Raw genomic sequence first — 18537 nt, 5'->3', positions numbered from 1 at the left:
CTGAAAATCGTTTGTTTCAAATTCCCGCGCTTTCATCCCGAATATTAACGCCGAAAATTGGTGTCAGTGCTCCTTTAAGAAGAGTTTGCACTGAGCAGGGAGAGCTGCATGGTTTTTGTTACATGAAATCAGACACGCACAGTGCTGTGGAAACATGTAAATATATTTTTTTTTTCTCTGGCAACAATAAAGGCTTAGCAATAAAAAAGATTAGTCTGTCTTTTTTTTCATAGCTGCTTTGACGGGTAGATTAAGAACAGGGCCAACTGGCAGGCAGTGATCAGGGCGCCCATAATATTTGGTGTCTGCAAAAAAGAGAGAGAAAAAAAGACAAACATGGAACAAAGACAATTAGCTTAGTACTTAAGAACTCAAAAAACGATATTTACATCAAACCTACAACCAGCACACTCAAAAGCCCAAAAGTTCAATAAAACAAAAACCTGCATGACACATGTGGCAACATAAATAATTTATCCTATAGTAGCTGAATTTTTTGCAACTAGAAGAGTAGGACCAGACCTCATTTATAAATTAACCCTAAAGTCCAACTGCACTGAAAATTTCAACCTCTTCAAAGCCCTATTTCCATATAGTGTGTTAAAAAACACTGATACAAAACATGACAACTGAAATGCGTGCATGCGAAGTGCAAATGACCAGCAAAAATTGGTGAATTCAAAACCGAAATAGAAGAGGGCACGGCCCTTATGGCCAGGCTGAAGTGAAATAGCAGCCAGTCGGCCGACCGGAGCAACCCAGCGCATGACTTCATGCTCGCAGAAGACCTAACATAAGCGCGCCCAGTGGAGCTCGGACCCATAGGCCTTATGCAAAACTGCTGCCCTCTGTCAAAGCCAAAGATAACCCTCTTCTCAACTCCGTGTTAAAGGGTAGCACCTGTCGCTGCTGCACGTGTTTTTTTCATGTCGTGCTGACTTGCTGTTCGGTTTGTGCTGTTTGATTGCACATAATGACTCATGGATGGTGTGTGGACGTCTCTGTGGTGCCCCGGTTCCCATGCAGCTTTGCAAAAGCATATGCGTCCAAGACGCAATTGCAGTGGCACCAGGAGCGGAGTTATGTTAGGCAGGCGCCTCGCAGAACCCCCCCCACATGAGACTCCATTAATTCCCTGCGAGGCCACATGCGTGCTTTTAAAACCTTCAATTTCCATGTATGTGAACGTTAAGGCGGCCGTCATGATATGCGTGCTGTAACTCTTGAAGCTCGATGACAAAATTCGGGCGTCGTGAAATTGCCTTACTCGCTCGCTGGTATGCGGCCCGAACGCTCTAACCGTTTCCTGCCTTTGCAAATTAGTTTACCCCCCCCACTTTGCAAATTCTCATTTGTTCAACTACTCCTCCGCCGTCTTCATCTGTTGCGAGCACTGTAGCTGCGAGGCGCACTGCGGGGGATTAATAGGGTCTCGGGTAGGTGCGGAGATTTCACGATGCCTGCGAGGCGCCAGCCACAAGTTTGGCATCGAATCGAAAAAAATTATCCTCGGTGAAGTGCTGTGAACAAACTCAGGTGGTCTCGATGTTAAACTGGTGATCCCTTTTCATCGCAACTTGTTCATCATCAAAAATGCAGTGTAATGACACCTGTGAAAATGAGGTGACACGATGATTGTTGCGAAGGGGGGGGGACTAGTCCTGGTATCACAGATCACAGAAAATCTTGTAATCGCAAATACCATACGACAAGTTCAATCATTGAAGCTTATGAAAAGGAATCTTCTATAAAATAAGACTGAGTATGGTGGTGGTCACTATGCAGAAATACATAAAGAAACAACCACCCCCTTCCCTGCCTCCCCCATTTTGCACTACCTCCTCAACCCCACACTGAAAATGTTCAAAAATAATTTATGGCGCTAACTGCCAACTACAGAATCGAAACTTACCTGAATATAAGTGCACCCAAACTTAGACTTTTTTTCATGTACTCATTTTCGCTTTTGGGCATCTTTGCAGAGTGGTGTGTGGGTGTTTGTGTGTGTGTGTGCGACGTGTTTTCTGTGCTCTTGTTGTGTAATTGTGCCAGATAATTGTAATTTGTCAGTTGCATGCAGCCTCTCCATTCAAATGTTTGTTGACATTTTTGCCTCCCGATGGATGAAACAATTTCAAAAGTGAACACTAGCCCTTCAGTATTAGACACTCATATGTAGCCGCTGAATTTAGTAGTACCCACTTTAAATTGTTTTAGAGCCTCAGTCTTGTTCGCGCAAACCACCGCAGTCGCCCATAATCACCGCTGCGTTGGTGCAGAGTAACTGGCAGATTTGAGATAAGCAGGCAGCTCTTTGGTAAACATAACAGCACTGGATGCATAGCACACGGATATAGTTTCTTCTCGTCGTCGTTACGTGAACAAAATAGAACAGATACCATCTGCAGCGCATGCAACATGCATACAAGAGAAAGTAGCAACATCTACAGTCGTTGCAGCTTGCGGTGCCAGCCATGACACAAGAAACAACAATACTTTGACTTCTAGAGTTCTTTGCTTTCTCCCTTGACCATCCTTGTTCGCACTGTCTGTGCAGCATGGCACGCAACAGTATGTGGGCATCCCGGATGACAGCACACGCCAGGTCGCCCAACGCACTCTGCAGTTAGCTACTCCGTGTTCAGGTGAACCCTTGGACATGGCGACCGCGAGAGGGCAGCAGATTTCGCAGTCAGTAACACTAACTGGCTGGCCAGTGGACCAAGCACTCAGCTGGCTGTAATGTCACTTCCGCCAAATGGCTTTCTGTGTAACCCACCAGCAGGTGCAGGCATAGTCTCCTAAGGAGCTATTTTAAGGGGGGACATGGCTGTTAATACAATTTCTTTTAGTTTTCAAGTAAACTCTGTAAAACTTGTCAGTCGTGCTGCTTTTTTCCACTGCTTTCAAGTATGCCATTATTTTTTCAGTAGGTCAGTTAGTTCCCAAGATAATTAGAGATAATTAGTCATTTTCTGGAGGAACAATAGTCAAGACAGTGTTAGTCATAAAACTGTCATCTTTATATTTTCCAATGCTATGAACCCCGGTGAGTGCAATAAGAGAATCGGTTTTTTGATGCATTGCTTGGAACTAATTTCACAGATTAAACTTTGGTGTCTGAAATGGGCATTCGAAGTGGCTCCTTGCCACTGGTGCCACCAAAGCGTATGAGCTGTAAAATTAGTTCCAAGCAATGCATCAAAAAACCGATTCTCTTATTGCACTCACCGGGGTTCATAGCATTAGAAAATATAAAGACAACAGTTTTATGACTAACACTGTCTTGCCTGTTGTTCCTCCAAAACAGATTATCTGTTATCATCTTGGTCATTAATTGACTTTCTCAAAAAATAATGGCATACCTGAAATCAGTAGAAAAAAAGCAGCAAGACTGTCAAGTTTTATAGTTTACTTAAATTAAAGGAAGCTGTTTCAAGAGCAGTGTCCCCCCTTAAACGCTTGTGAATGATTAACAACAGGGCACTTCACGGGGCTACCAGTGGTCTCAATTGATCTGGAGGTGCACTAAACCTTGTTAAAGATACTCAAGGGACGACCTGGAAAATATGCCTCTAATAACCGAAAATTGTAAAGACACTGTGGAGTTGGACTAGACCACTTTATTATACATCAGCATGAAAGAAAATTTAGACAGGTCAAGAAGAAATTGCTCAGGAAGGCTTTTTTAGTGCCTGCACGTTGTGTTAGCTTCTTTCCCAACTCTTGTTGGTAAAGCACTTCACTCTTCGAGCCTTCCTGTTTGTCAGCCTCAACTTTCGACACTTTCTCCCAGTCGTCTTGCCCCTCTAGTTCGTCCTCTAGGGAACCATTTACTCACGTGAGGATCCAAGGGCAGCCCTGCCCACTACAATTTTGACAATTTTTCATGGAAGATTGACTGTCAGTCTCTGGATCTCGATCACTCGGTTGCGTACAAACTGCTGCCAGCGGCCCGCATTTCTGAAAATCCAGCGTAGGGTGATGGTTGGATTAGGATGATGGATAACTGGGGACTATGCTGCTCACCTACAGCACGAGCAATGGTGCATCTTAGGTGTGTTTTTTTTTTTTTTCTTCTCCACTTGCCCGTTGAGGTGAAGCAGGTGATTTGTCAGGTATGCTGGTTTAGTGGACTTTGAGATGCCATGCTGCTGCTCTCCTGCACTCTCTACTCACATGGCAATATCACATGCCTCCAAGAACGTCACGTCACTCAGTCTCAGCGAACAGGTGCTGTTGGAGAAATTCATCTCACAGTCCACAAACAAATCAGCAAATCAGTCACGTTGCATCACATCCGCTAAAAGCTCGGTGGTATTTGTAGGTGACATTGCGACTGCATGTCCGGTAGCTACCATTGTGGTGGGCAGTGTTTTACAGTGCCACTACCTCTTTTCTTTCTGCTTGGTCTCGTGGTTGAAAATGAGCCCAGCTGTATACTTTGGATGGCCTCAGGTCAAGTGCTGCTGCAGTGCCACAACAATGTTGTAACAGCCCACTGGCGTTGGGGTGCTTGGCTGAACCAAGGAACAGACGGTGTCGTACGCAGCCTCTCAACACAGCTTTAAGCAGGTGTGCTTTCTCCTCTCTAGTGTCTGTGGTAACGTTTGCCTCAGAATAGAAATGAACATGTCCAAACCACAGTTCCCAACGATACCACTGAATTCAAGTAGTCGCTCGGATGCTTGCACGGCCATTGTGTAGCGATTTGCCTTTCAACTTGGGTCAAAAATCCGCTTCCTTGCTGCCGCTGGTATGTCCGCTCAGTCAGTGACGAACTGATGCATGGGCGCACCTAAAGAAAGCACTGCTTTTTAGCCACTGGGTCACAGTACCATCCAAAAGCCTGTCCTCGTTCATCGTCAATCTCCCAGCAAAGTCTGGGTGGCACTGACGAGCGAGAGGGTATGCTCCATACAGGAACACTAATTGGTTTGGTTCCTGGAATGCTTCTTCAGAAGTCGCGTTCCCAATCTGAAGCACAGGCACAGCAGTTCTTTGGGCCATATATTACCATCACTGGTCAAAACATACCCAGCGGGCACATGAAATCGGCATAGTGATGGTAACTGGCGCATCGTGACCAGATCTAGCGTGAAGACTCTTGCCTCCAAGATTGGTATTGGATATGTATGGTCTACAGTTGCTGCATCTAGCTGCACGTAATCCACAGAGGGCTAAATATCTTGACGAGGATGAGTGGAGGTGTAGTCTCTTTCCTACAAGACAGTCACTTTGCAGTCACACATGCCCTCGATTTCAGTATCCATAATTGCTTTTTGCTTTGGGGAAACACAATCAGACTTTTGCTCCGAAACATCGGAAATATCTTCTGGCAAGTCGAAGTGCAACACAATGATGGCACGCTGTTCACAATGTGTCACTTCATGTACAGCAGTCACCAGCGATCCACTTGGTAACCCATTTGCTCAGCTCTTTTAATATTGCAACTGGCAACACTGTCTTTATAACTGCACCTTTTTCCCCCACCGCAAGTATGACCTCTCCTTCGTCAGAAGCACTCAAGGCAGCCACGGTAAGGTTGTCGAACATTGGGCACTGCCAGAAGTTGCCGAAGAAGCACTTCACAGATGGTGTGCTGCAGGGACAAACTGCTTGAAAGCCGTTTATTTTTTGTTAACACCTGTGGTGTTTTGTAGCACCAAATCCCAGTGGTTGCCATTTGCGCACTAACATGGACACAAACTTCATGCTGTGGTGCGTAAATAAAACTCTGACAGCCGTCACGACGTTTGGATGAGCTTCCTTGAAGATGTTGTATGTTTCCCGCATCAAACATGTCAAGAGTCACCTCTACACGTTGATAACTACAGGCACGACATATCTTGTTTAGGCTCTGCTGCAAGCATCCGGGTTCATCTTTTATGTAGCAGTGTAACCTTGTGCAGATGGAACGAACTTGGATTTGCTTGATCAGAATTTCAGCTGGGATAAGAGTTAACAGGCATTCTTGGAAGGATGTCGATGTTTCTAAAGTTATGTCACACACCCAGCTGGCGCACACGTGGCGGTCATCTTTTGGAAGTCCTGGATTGCTCGTACTCTGACTCCAGTATTTCTTTAACAAACTATTCAATTTCATTCTTCCACAAAATTTTCTGCACCACTGACGCATCACAAGAGGCAGTTCATGAGTTTGAAGTACCTGTTCAGGTGCCTGACTGCTTCATCTTGCTCACAAAAATGCCTAGTCGGTTTCAAGAGAGGTGCCTGTGGTGACGGCAAGCTTCAAGAGCAATTAGGGCGTACTTCATCACAGTGTTCAGAATTTCGGAGATGTTTTCACAATTATTTGAGGTCCACATCTCCAATGCTACAAAAACTTCTTTTTGGAGCTATCTTCTTGTGGACGCATAGCACAATATACTTTTTGAGAGCTGCACGGTTTGTGTAGCCACATTTTGCAGATGATGTGTTTAGAGATACTCTCGTGAAATCACCTTGCACCCTGATGGCAATAAAATAATTGTGGGTGCATGTGTGTGTGGTATGCGTGCGTGCGTGCGAATGAGAGGGAAACCTTCCCTGGCATTACCGACTGATGATGAACTTCACTTGGCCCAATCTTCCGAAGTCCTGGCACAGCAAAGTGAGGAGCTCTTTCATTGAAAACTGCTCCAAAAAATGATCTGTTGTGACTAAGTTGCCAAGAACTTCATGTAACGTAGTTTGCGCTTGTGTGTGCAGCCCATCACACCTGGTTGCCAACTCTATCTCAGAATTCTGTCACTTGTGGACATCGCCTGGTCAATGCGATGCAAGAGAGCTTGCTACCAGGGTTGCCAGGTACTCGGAAGGAAAAGTCGCCAAGAAATTGCCTAAAGTAGCCGAAAAAGTTGCCACCTTAAAGTGAATGTTTGAAAGGTAGCCAGAAAAGTCACCATTTTCAGCAAGGTTATCCTAGTCGGTACTTTTTGATTACCTTCATGAAAAAAATGCAGAAATCACGAGAAGTAGAAAACCGTATAACAAATTTTATTCGTTTGCTGTAGTGCGAGAAAGCGACAGCGATTGATTACTATCTACAAAAAAGCGAAAACATGCATGTTAGGTAAGGCATTCGAAAAATAAGGAGGACTCAAAACATGCGTTTGCTGCACACCATGTTTTACCACTTTCGCTGCCTCTATACAGCCCCATGCCTATTATACCTTGTCATACACACTTCCCGCCACACTGCATGAAATCTCAAGCTCTCGTGAACTACTGAAGCATTACAGTTTAACCTACGGCGTTGCTTGAAGGCTTTGATGGTATTCGTACGACATCAGGTGCCGGATATAATAAAAAGAGCAAGACAAATTTGATTAGTGCCAGTAAGTAGCGCTGTACAGTGGTGTGTTTGAGTGACTGATTCGTCTAGACTTTGCCCGATCGCCAACATTTGCCTGTAAGTTTGTTGTTCGATTTGTGCAGTTTGTCTCGGCGGCCGAAGCATACTGGAAGGTCATATAAGAAACTAGCCAAGTTGCCAGAGTCAAATTTCGGTCACCACGAGTCTCGAAAGGTCGCCAGTTTGGCGACAAATCGCCAGACCTAGCAATCCTGCTCACTTCAGACATGTTCAACCTTGCCCATTGGGCACCTACCACAAACAACCGCTACTAGTAGCTTGTTCCTTCAGTGTTGTCGACGTACATTGATTTGCCCAGCCAGTACCAACACCCCCTATGCCAGCCATTCATGCCTTTTATAAATGGAGAGGGAGTGTCTAGGTTCGGTAGTTGTGCACATGTTTAAATGTGCCTCGTCTCCAACCTACGTACCTCCCCATGCAGCTTTACAGTTTGTATACAAAAGGTAAAAGCAAGTGACGATTTTGAGCAAGTTGAGAGAAAGGAAGCACGTATAACTGCCATGATGCAAGTCAATCTCCCACTTACAAAGCTAACCAAGGATCTGTTTGATGCACTGGAGACAATTGACCACATTAAGCAAGGGACAAATAATGAACAATAATTTTGGATAACCTCCACAACAAAGAAAGATTCTCAGACGAAACATTTCAAGTTCAAGCAAATGCCATGAAAATGCTAGTAAAGAAGGCCATTCAGCTTTCTCAAAACTTTGCAGTTGAAAAAAAAAAAGAAATAAAAAGAAATTCCTGGCTTATAAAGAGAATCTAAATCACATCAAACGGCAGCGCAAATATTTACCAACTATAAAAAAAGGAATCCTTACTAGTGAGCAAGGGGTTGATGAGAAAAGTATTCAGCATCCACATAAATTAAACCAGTTGGTCGCACACAAAAGGAGTTACATATATTAATGCTGACATCGTAAAGCTTTCATACACATTGAACGCTCTACTTCTTTTTCAAAGAGTTGCAGCTGAACAGATCACCCGCTGCCCGACATTAAATTACACAAGAAGGCACCTGAAAAAAGCCAAAGTAGTAGCCACAAGCAGCCAAGAAGTGCCTAAAAATGCAGCAAAAGCAGAAGTGCATTACATGTTCACACACCTTTCTCAATCGTCCAACTAGGATAGACAACATCTGGTTGCATGGGCTAGTCCGGAGTGGCTGCCTTGCACTCACAGTGACCTTACAAGCACCAATTTACTGATTGGGGGCACTGATCTCTCCATGGAATCGGTGGTGTCAGAGAGCCTTTCGGAACCCAAAGTTCCATGTAGAGGACCCCAACCCAAATAAGCAACACTGCGTATACAGGAAGAATCCTCACCTGACTTGTTTACAATGCTACGATGAAAATAAATTCAAGATGTTCGTTTACACTAAAGACACCACTTAAGTCACTGAACGAGCTTTGCTAATGAGATAAGCTTTAGCTCGAATTATTTTGATGCAACTAGTATGCAGCTTATTTCTGTGGCCAACTGGGTACTACTGAGCAGATGCCAACATTATCATTGAGATTGGCATTCATTACTCGCAATTTACCATAACTTTGAAAATGGAATTCATTAGTAGGCCTTCCACCCCATCATGCTCCATTCTTTGCAATTCACCACGACTTCGAAAAATCTTCTTGGACCCCGCAGTGCAATATTCATGTGAACCTCATTTGTCCTAGCTGCCTGGCCTGCCATTTCACATACGTATTGAAACTGCTGCTTGCCACATAATCTTCAGATTCAGCTGCGATTGCAGAAGTCTTGCGCCTGTTTACACGCTACACCCTTACTGGAGTTGCCACAATGCTTTGTCTACTTCTACATGACTCACTACATTGTACGCAACCTTTTTAAAGACGACAGTCTTTCTTGGGCTACTTAGATGCAGAAATTTTGGTCTGTCTGTATTCTGGCTGTCTGTCTGTAACTCACTTCAGCCACCCGGCCAACGTGTAACAGAAACTGCACAATAGTCTTAACTGCACAACAGCCAAATCTGAATGCCTAAGTCCGGTGTTAATGTTCATACTTGTCAACATTGTTGAACAAGAACAAGACATTACGCAAATATCAGGCATAAAAACAATGCATCAGTGACATTTGCAGTGTTCCTTCATTGAAAAATTCACGGATTCTTGGTTTTTGTGATAGCAAATAAAATACTACATCAACTGCAGAAAATCGTCGCCTGCTGTAGCCAGCACTACCCGGTGGCATTTTAAAAAATCAAACGGCAACAGCAACGATAAATAGGGTCCACATTTTGCTTGGAACACTCGTGGTGTAGGGCAACGTGGTTCTGTAAACATAGTAGGGTGCCTTGATTCACGCGCGTCTCCGCTGTACCGCAGCGCTGGCATCGAGGCACCCCACTTGGAGCAGTAAAACGCGGTAAATTTAAATTGACTTGAGCAAACCTCTTTAATTTTATTTAAATTTAAGCAAATTTAAATTGACTTGAGCAAACCTCTAGAGTGTTATCTTTGGAGGAATGAGACGGGACAGGAACAGCATGAGAGGTGAGCGGGAAAGAGATACGAGGCATTTACTCGCCAGGGGTACCAGTTGACTATCGTCTTTTGTGGACATTTGCAAAGAAAGGAGCAGATACGCGGTCAATTTTTTGTTGTGCTAAATGCTTTGACCCCACAAAGTAGCGAAACTCCATCAGACAGGCAGCAAGCTTCCCACTGGCATGGTTCAGGGGTGCAGGCGCACTTACAGTGCTCGAATCGTTTTGCTATGCGAAGCAAAAGCAATACTCACGTAAATGAATGCATCGTAGCAGAGAAAACCATACATTGTCCACAGTGTCGACACGATGAAGGCTGACAAGATGAGAGGAAACGGCAGAGATTCGACACTTTGCGTCCGCACCACGTGGAGCTGTGGGAGGAACGAGACGTTTTCAGAGGATGGGAGACAACAAGAGCCCAGCAAGGTCCATGTCCACTCACCAAGCTTGAAAGGGGGGATGCGAAGAACAGGAAGGCTGCAATGCAGCCCATGAGCCCCAGAAGCGAGAGTGCAATGTCCTTGTTCAAAACGAAAAATGTGACTTCGTAGTAGACACCGAACAGTACGAAGAGTAGGACGATGATTTTGCAGTTCAGGCTGCCCTGAAAGCAGTGAAAAGAACAACACACAGGGGTGAGACAGCTGCGCATATTGCGCCTTTTTGATACAATTCCATTTTCCTGCGCCAAGCTGCTCCAAAAGCACGAAAATGGCGAAAATTGCGCCGAACTGCTCCAGAAGAGCCTCAACGGCACGGATTTTGATGCTCATGTCAGCTTCGGTGGGGACGAAAGCCTCCAGCATCCCGGTCACCGCTTTTATCGTCGGTCAATCGCAAACACAGAAATGGCACAAATAGAAAGACTGAAACGAAGCGAGCGACAGCTTCTAAAACTCGATTCGCTTTCCGTCCGGGTTCGCTGAAACGGCCTTCTCGATTAGGCATCGCTGTGGCAACAAACATGGCCGCCGCCTGATCTAGCTGCTACCAACGTGCTCAGTGCGTATCGCCGATATTTTCCCTGGTTTATGTCACGCTATCAGCTGGGTTCCAGTCTATTCATTCTATCTGTTGTGGCTCTGAACAGTGACGTTAACGCGGGGATATGGTTTGAGATTGGTGCCAGGTTACGGGAAGTTGCGCGGCTCGAAAAAAACTTAATTGAAATGTGGGGCCTACGACTTCGGCGTGGTTTGTCCTTGAGTGCGAAACGCGGTGCGTGCGTCTACAATCGCATTCGTGAAGTGAGTTTTTTGGCTCGTTGTGTTGTTATAAAATGCTGAGGTGTTGCTGTGCTTCGAAGCGCGATCGCAAGCCTTGGGGATGGAACGGTCGACACGAAAGTTGCGGGCTTTGCTGCGGCGCCGCGACCTGTTCAGGCAGCGCCCAATAGCTGCAGGACTGCATGTTTGCCACAGCACGCGATTAATAACACTTGATGTATGCGAAGTGAAATTTAATGCCAAAATCTTGGTGGTTAAACAGTAACGGTACTCAAATGACCATGGGGTGAAGTGCGCCCCGGGGACTGAAATGGGTAGGCTGGTTGGGCTATGCGACTGTTAGCTCGAAGTTGCTCAGCTGTTGCTGTGACTGCTCTTGTTCGTAAAACGCAGCCTGAAATTACAAAAATAATAATTTTAGCAATGAAACGGTAAAAAAACACAATGAAACGGTAAAAAAACACACCACAATTGCAGAGCCCTTAAATTTGATAATGTTAGCGGCAGTTTTGTTGTCAGTGTTGCGTACAGCATCGACACAATACCACTAGTTAGGAAGAAGATAGTGCAGTTAAAACTTTGTGATACTCTTAAAAATTATTTCACGTAAGGCTGTTTCAGTGTTCTGTGTATTCACAACTGATTGGAATGTCTACTTGATCCTTCAAAGTGCTGAAATTATTATTTTTTAAGCTCACAAGACGATGTAATAAATGTCCCTAACTGCTCCAAATCAAGATTCTCCTGCTCCAAAATCGAAATTTCGCTGCTCCGAAAACTGCTCCCAAATCTCTTTGGGCTGTCTCACCCCTGAACACAGAGAAGGCAGAGTAAGTTCATTTTTGTAGCATAAGCTACACTGGCCAAGGTTGAGCAGCTACGCGTGGCTCCTGAAGAGCTGTGCTGCGCATGCGCGAGGAGCAGTGATGTCTCAATGCGCACAGCTGGCGCGCCGGAGCCGCCGCTGCTGCGATTGGATTGGATTGCATTGGATTGGAAATTGTTTTAGCGGCAGTAAGCATGATAATCAGCTAATCCTAGACAACCAGGAAACCTAAGAATAACCAGCTGAACCTTAGCTGAGCAAGCTGAACCTTATTTTGACTTTGGTCAGTGACCAGTAAACCGTTTCAAGCATGTTTCCTGACCAGATGGGATGCCGTCAAACCCTCGACTACATGAACCTTAGCTCACGCTGCGTATATCCTGGCATAGCCGAGCTAAGCCACTGGTAATTTTTGAAAGAATTGGCAGGAACATAGAATATGGCGAGAAGTGGTGGGTGCATAAGTATGCAGCACGCGAATTCTGAGAATGAGTGGCACACATCGTTTTTTTTTTTTTTTTGACAAGACGGGACTGTGATGCCCGCCCCCACTTTACTGGATGACACAACTGTCCTTCGCAACAACAGGAATCTCTATACAGCTTCACAGGGAGAAAAGCTTTGTGCCATCCTATTTGACTACTTATCTCCAATTACAATCGGGATGCCATGATTTATGTGCATATGGTTCGTGTTAAAGGGACACATTTCACTCTTTGGAGAAGAATAAAGTGGAGCCACTGCGATAGAACTGTGACTGAGAACCTTGTACGTTTCAGGACCCGAAGGCTGACTCGCTGACTGCAGACAAGGAGGCTAAAAGCATTGTCCAGCGGTATTTGTTGGCTGACCAGCATGCATACTTTAGCTGCTGGTCTAGCTGTCTCAGGTAAAAAAAAATAAACATTTCAACTTATTAATAAATCAATTTCAATAAAGGAAAACCAGAGAGTAACCAGTAACGCAATAATTGTCTCGTGCTTCAAAGGACGCACAAGCAATGCAGGTTGTGGGGGGAGGGGGGGGGGGCACACTCAATATGGAAGGAGAGCGTGTACAGCCAAGTAGGTAAGGAAAGACAAATATTTTAGTGACGCAAAGGCAAAGACACGCAACATTTTTTATTTCCTTTCTCTTTGAATGCCAGTGAGTGCCACAATATTTTTGCCACTGCAGCGAGGCAAATACTGCCGGGTGAAGTAAGCTTTCCCTAAGCACCTCTGCCCCACTGACAGATGCAAAGCCGCTACTGACAAACTACCGTATTTATACGGTTGTAGGTAAACCCATTTCTTAAAATTTGAAAATCTGAAGTCGACGGGTCGACCTACAATTGAAACTGAAACTTGTACTGCTGGTGACGGCAAGCCTAACGAGAAATCGGGGATGCAACGGCATAGTTGCAACTGTGTGTTTGCTTTGAGACTTCACCTACTGCGTATAGCAGTTCTTCCCAACAGTCGTTCACACTGCTTTTTTTTTTCCTGCTCTTACTGGGCTCAGGCTGGACGATGACGTGCAGTGCGCAGCAGCTGTGACGACAGCAGCTACACTAGTAAAGGCACTAGTGAGGACGAGCTGCACTTCATTTGAACAATATATTTTGGTTGTGGAATGCGCTCATGTGTTCTGTCTCTTTTTATTTTTTTTAACCTGCTATGTGGGGGATTCAACCTACATTCGAGTCAACCTACAATCGTGTAAACATGGTACTCCACGAGAGGCCGTAGCTGGATTTTGTTTTGATTCTTATGTAACTGCTCCTACAATAACAATCTAAAACTGGACCACATTTTTGTTGTGTGCAGGGCTCATAGGCCAACAAACTTTGTTGTGGCATCTCGGAAATCTTCGTTAAACATAAGGAATGCACGTGAATTTTTTTCGACTAGATATCCAGGTTCTTTTCCTGCTGCTGATTCTTGGGTTTCACATTACATGCTAGTGGTGTCAGTATGCAAACTGGAACATTATGGGCAATTTCTGATTGTGGAAGCATTCTTTGACAGTCTGTCAACAAGCTTCATTGTTGGCCATTAGATAGCAAATGCGTTCTGCACTGAAGCATTTTTACACGATTGCAAGAGCCTGGATTGCAACAACAATAAAAGAATCGTTGTTGCCCCACTTATGGGTTGGGATAAAAATGACACTACTGTTTTATGAAATACCTGGGTAAACTTTCAAACAATGCAAGCTGTTTTGGTCAAAATAATGCAAAGGTGTGGGACTTTTACAGGACGTGCATGTCCTGACACCCACCCCTCCAAGTTTTGTGCTTCATTTTTTCTCTCGATGTCATGGGTATAAAGACCTCTTGGCGCTTTCCTAATGATGTTTCCGACTAAAACAAACGCTGGCAAACTAACAGAAACTTGTTCACTTACTTTCACTTTGGTGTAGGAATAGAAGTAGACAAGGAAGCTCAGCTGCAGCAGGAAACCAATAGAATTCACCCACACAAGTATGCTGTCTTCTTTCATGTAGCCGTACTCGAACCACAGGAATGTGCTGGAGAAGGAAGATCGGAGCAGAAATGACAGAATGAGAACACGATCGCCATCTGCGCGTCTTGTAACTTACCACAGTATTCCCGCCAAAAATGGCAACGGTGACGAGTCGTGTGTGCCACCTTTCTCACGGACCTTCCGGCATATTTGTCTGAAAGCAGTAAAGGTTGAACACGCAAATATTAGCAAGCACGAGCTCAGCATCGCGTCGACGTCGACCAAAAAAGCGCTTCTTTTCACCAATTTGATAATTGCCTCGGATCGGCCCTGTCTACACGTACGTATTAGGCAGTTTATCAACGCTGTCATAAAACGCTGCAAATAGAAGGCAAGCAGACAAAACCACACCAATCTGGATTTCCACTTACACACCGCTGGCGTAGTTCACAATGGTGAAAACGAGCGCCAGGTCTCCTACGATGGTCTTGGCTGTGTCCCTCCAATCCATGGTAACGTTGGCTGCTGTCATTCACGAGCCGTAATGGAGTGTCGAGCAATAAACCATCCCAAAGAACCAGTCGTACGGAAGAGCGACAATCTTTGGTAGCGCCGGAAGAGGTGAATGGGGAGGTGTGAGTACCGGCGGCGGAAACGTGACTCCAAAGCGCGCAGATGCCACGGGCGGCGCTGTTGACCAAGGCGCGGTAGGGCGTGGTAAGGCGCGCAGCTGGAATGAGCGCGCCGACGGAATCGCGTCGGCTGCATTTCTACCATCAAGGGGGAAACGAACCCGTTGCGGTATGGCGAGCTTTCTGGAAGAGTAAAAGAGAATATTTATCACTAAAAAAATTTTATGAGCCGATTTCATTACACCCATGAAATTTAGTTTTACGGGAACAGTTCGCATTGCATGCAGTTTCAAAAGCACGTTTGCACATTACGTGAAGTGGCTCCGGCTTCTATTAAAAAAAACTTGGAGTTGTATAATGTTCACTGACACCGCCCGGTACAGAGGCGCCTTGCATTTCGCTTTGCTCGAAATACGGCCGCCGTCCTCGAGATCGGCACTACCGCATGGGCCTGCAAACTGTCAATAACTGAAGGCGTCTCGGAGTACACCGCGCTTTCTGCTACCCTTAACAAACCGCTAGACCGCATGCAGTTATCCCGCTCACATCAGAAATGATAGCAGACATGGAAGCAACCCATCTGGTCTCGTCATGAAATCGTTTATTTACAATAAAAAAAACGGTTTATTTACATGGGAAGATACAAATTTAACTATATTTACAGGTGCCCATTAGCACCTGTATATAAGAAACACACAAAGAGCATTCACCGCTGAAAAGAAAACAAGAACTATTCACCGGGGAAGAACTATTTGCAGGTGAAGAAGAAACAAAAAAAAAAGCATTAACAGGTGAAAAAAAAATGTTCATAGTGAGGATACTAAAAGAAGATATGAAGTAGGAAAAACTATTTTCAGGTGAAGAAAGACAAACTACTGACAGGTGATGAAGAAACAAAAAGTATTTACAGGTGAAGAGAACAAAAGTATATTTATTGGGGAAAAAAAAAGTATTAACAGCGGAGCTGTTGTACAAGCCGTAAGTTCGCCGTAGCAGAAAATAGATACCAAGAAAATGCCGAGCCCTCGTGAGCGCGTGCCTCGCGGCGACCACCGAGCGCCTTCGGCACGGGAAGTGGCTTTAGTTAAAAAAAAAAAAAAACAGCGCTGTCGTCAAGCCTTACCGCCCATGTAAAAAGAAACAAACAAAACAAAACTTCAGCGCTAATGCGGAAGTTCCCGCCACCGCTGCCTCGAGAATTGATAAGAAGAGCACGGTACGTGGAAGTCTACAATGCTGAGGATGACTTTGCATCTACCAGTCGCCGCGAAGACGACGGCATCTTCGATGCATATGACGACGATTACTAGCTCCCAAACAATGCAACTAAACAATGAGTTTTTCGTATATACGAAAAACTTAACTATGCGTCCGGCAATGCCCAACTACAACAGCTTCGTCATTCAAGTATTGCGCGTGAATGCAAGATTTTCTGAATTTTTTTATAAGTGAAGAATTAAAAAAAATGGTAAAATTCAGCCTGCATCATGCAAGGTTTCGCTGCATTCAGTTTCTTCTCATTACCTTACTAGTTCACACCTTAAGTAGAAACTGTATCCTCCTAAGGCAATAAAACCGTATAGCGTGAAGCTCAGGGCAGCAGAATGGTCTCGGCAGCCAATCAGCGGCACATCACCCATTGACTATCGAATTTCTGCCGCGGCTTTAGCATGCAAACGTGTTACGCTGAATGCGCAAGTTAGTTTGTTTTCTCTGTTTGCTCCGTCGTCTTCTTTGCTGTCGACAGCATCGCACCCCGAACAGATGCCCGAACGGGAGAACGACGCGAGACAGTCCACAACGCACGACGAAGCTGGCCACGGCGGGGGCAGGGAGAGCGCGGGCAGGACGGCGCGGCCGGCTGCGGCTACCGCGCCTCGACGGGCAGCGCCACAATTTCCCTGGTGTCATCTGCGCGCAAGGGAGTCACGCGCAGCCGAAGGAAGGCGCCGCGGTACTCACACCTCCCCATTCTAGCCACCTTAGCCGCGTCAACAACAAATCGCACGCGACTTTATCTACGTTGCCAGAGCGAAAACGAATTCCGGCTAAAGTTTTTCCGAAACGCGCACTATCCCTTTCGCCATATTTCCAGTCAGTATATTATCTCTATGCATATTTCTAACTAAACTTTTGTGTTTCATCACACCTTTTTGTCATAACGTCCCAGTACACAGAAACGGGGGTGACGGTCGTAGTGGCGGTCTCCGCAGTACGTGATGTCACCAACTTCAAATGGCGCGAAATTACGCATGTAGTCAAGATCGTGGGTTTTACATCTCCTGCTATGTGACCCAAAAATGAAAATATCCGCCGTGTATGGTTGAATGGTCAGAGCCCGGTGTTTAAATGTGTGCGTTTGTGAAACTGCTGGTGAGGGACCTCACACTATCAGCTACAGTGAACTGACTCACGGTCTTCGACCTCAGCTTAACTTCGTGTTCACCTCAGTGGTTAATCCAAGATTGACCCTGGTATTCTGAGTCATTCCTCCATTCGAGCCTCCAGTGAAGGAGATCCTTGAAATCGATTTTCTCATGCATAAGCATTGCGGAATCTCCCCTCCACCGAGTGAAGGGAACAAACGGTGTGGAGGAGGAACTCAGAATACGGCCCTAAGTAGTTTAAGACCAAGTTTATTTTTATTCATATAGACCGGAGAGAAAGATCTGCATTGCACGACAATTTAACTACGAGGAGGGGGTGGGGGGGGCAGAGCCGTGTATTTCCCCCGGGCCGTGATATCATAACTTCTACTCCATCGAATAAAGAAGACATTCGAAAGGGCAGGAGTACGTGCAGTGTTTTGGGAACCTAGTAAGCTACACAAGCTTTGCAGTAGTGTAACCGATAACCGAAGAAGCGTGGAGGTCGGGGAAGGGGTGGGGGGGGGGGGGGGCGCGGGGGGGGGGGGGATTCCAGAAAACAAACAAATAATAATTGCATTTATAGTTACGGGAAATGAAATGAGCGGCTCTGTTTTGAATTGATGCATAGGCACCGACAAGGGGGGGCCTCGGAAACCCGAGGCCCCTCCGGTGTTTTCCGAGGGTTTTGTCGCCGGCTGCCCATGTGCCACCCCCCCCCCCCCACACACACACACACACACACTTCCGTTCCCAAAGTCTCATTGCGAGAGTTCGGTCACCTACATAATCTTAGGTTTCTTTGGAGTTGCCTCAACCTTTTCACTTCAAATGTCATTGCGGAAAAAAGCTTACTGAATCACTATTGGCGCGGATGTGCGCAGCTTTTGTTCCTACTTTCCATTTATTTCTGACCATAGCAGGACAAGCGCGCTGAAATCGCCAGCGGTGGCTGCGTCTTCCGTATTTTTTATTTCATTTTTAAACTTTAGGCTGTGAACTTCATGTGCATACAAAATACATTTAAATATGCACGCAGAAATAACTCTTTTTTTTTTTTTTTTTGAGGAGAAGGGCGGAGCTTCTTACTTTCATTTTCTAATGTTACGAGTAGTCTATGCTCAGAGAATGAATATGTCGC

General features: G+C 45.4%; 1 protein-coding gene across 1 annotated transcript; it reads right to left on the bottom strand.

Annotated features, from left to right (window-relative positions):
- Window positions 1-144: 144 nt before the first annotated feature.
- Window positions 145-15022, bottom strand: LOC144169357 (sugar transporter SWEET1-like). The gene is made up of 6 exons (XM_077698463.1): window positions 14830-15022; window positions 14535-14612; window positions 14339-14462; window positions 10342-10503; window positions 10151-10270; window positions 145-305 (listed from the first exon to the last, which is right to left on the bottom strand). The coding sequence occupies exons 1-6, from the start codon at window positions 14928-14930 to the stop codon at window positions 228-230; spliced, it is 663 nt and encodes a 220-aa protein (XP_077554589.1). The 5' UTR covers window positions 14931-15022; the 3' UTR covers window positions 145-227.
- Window positions 15023-18537: the final 3515 nt, after the last annotated feature.

This window comes from Haemaphysalis longicornis, unplaced genomic scaffold (assembly GCF_048455015.1).
Source record: "Haemaphysalis longicornis isolate Haplotype H1 unplaced genomic scaffold, Haemaphysalis longicornis Haplotype H1 scaffold_2, whole genome shotgun sequence".
In the NCBI taxonomy this organism is placed as follows: domain Eukaryota; kingdom Metazoa; phylum Arthropoda; class Arachnida; order Ixodida; family Ixodidae; genus Haemaphysalis; species Haemaphysalis longicornis.
This window is presented reverse-complemented; position numbering and strand designations above follow the sequence as displayed.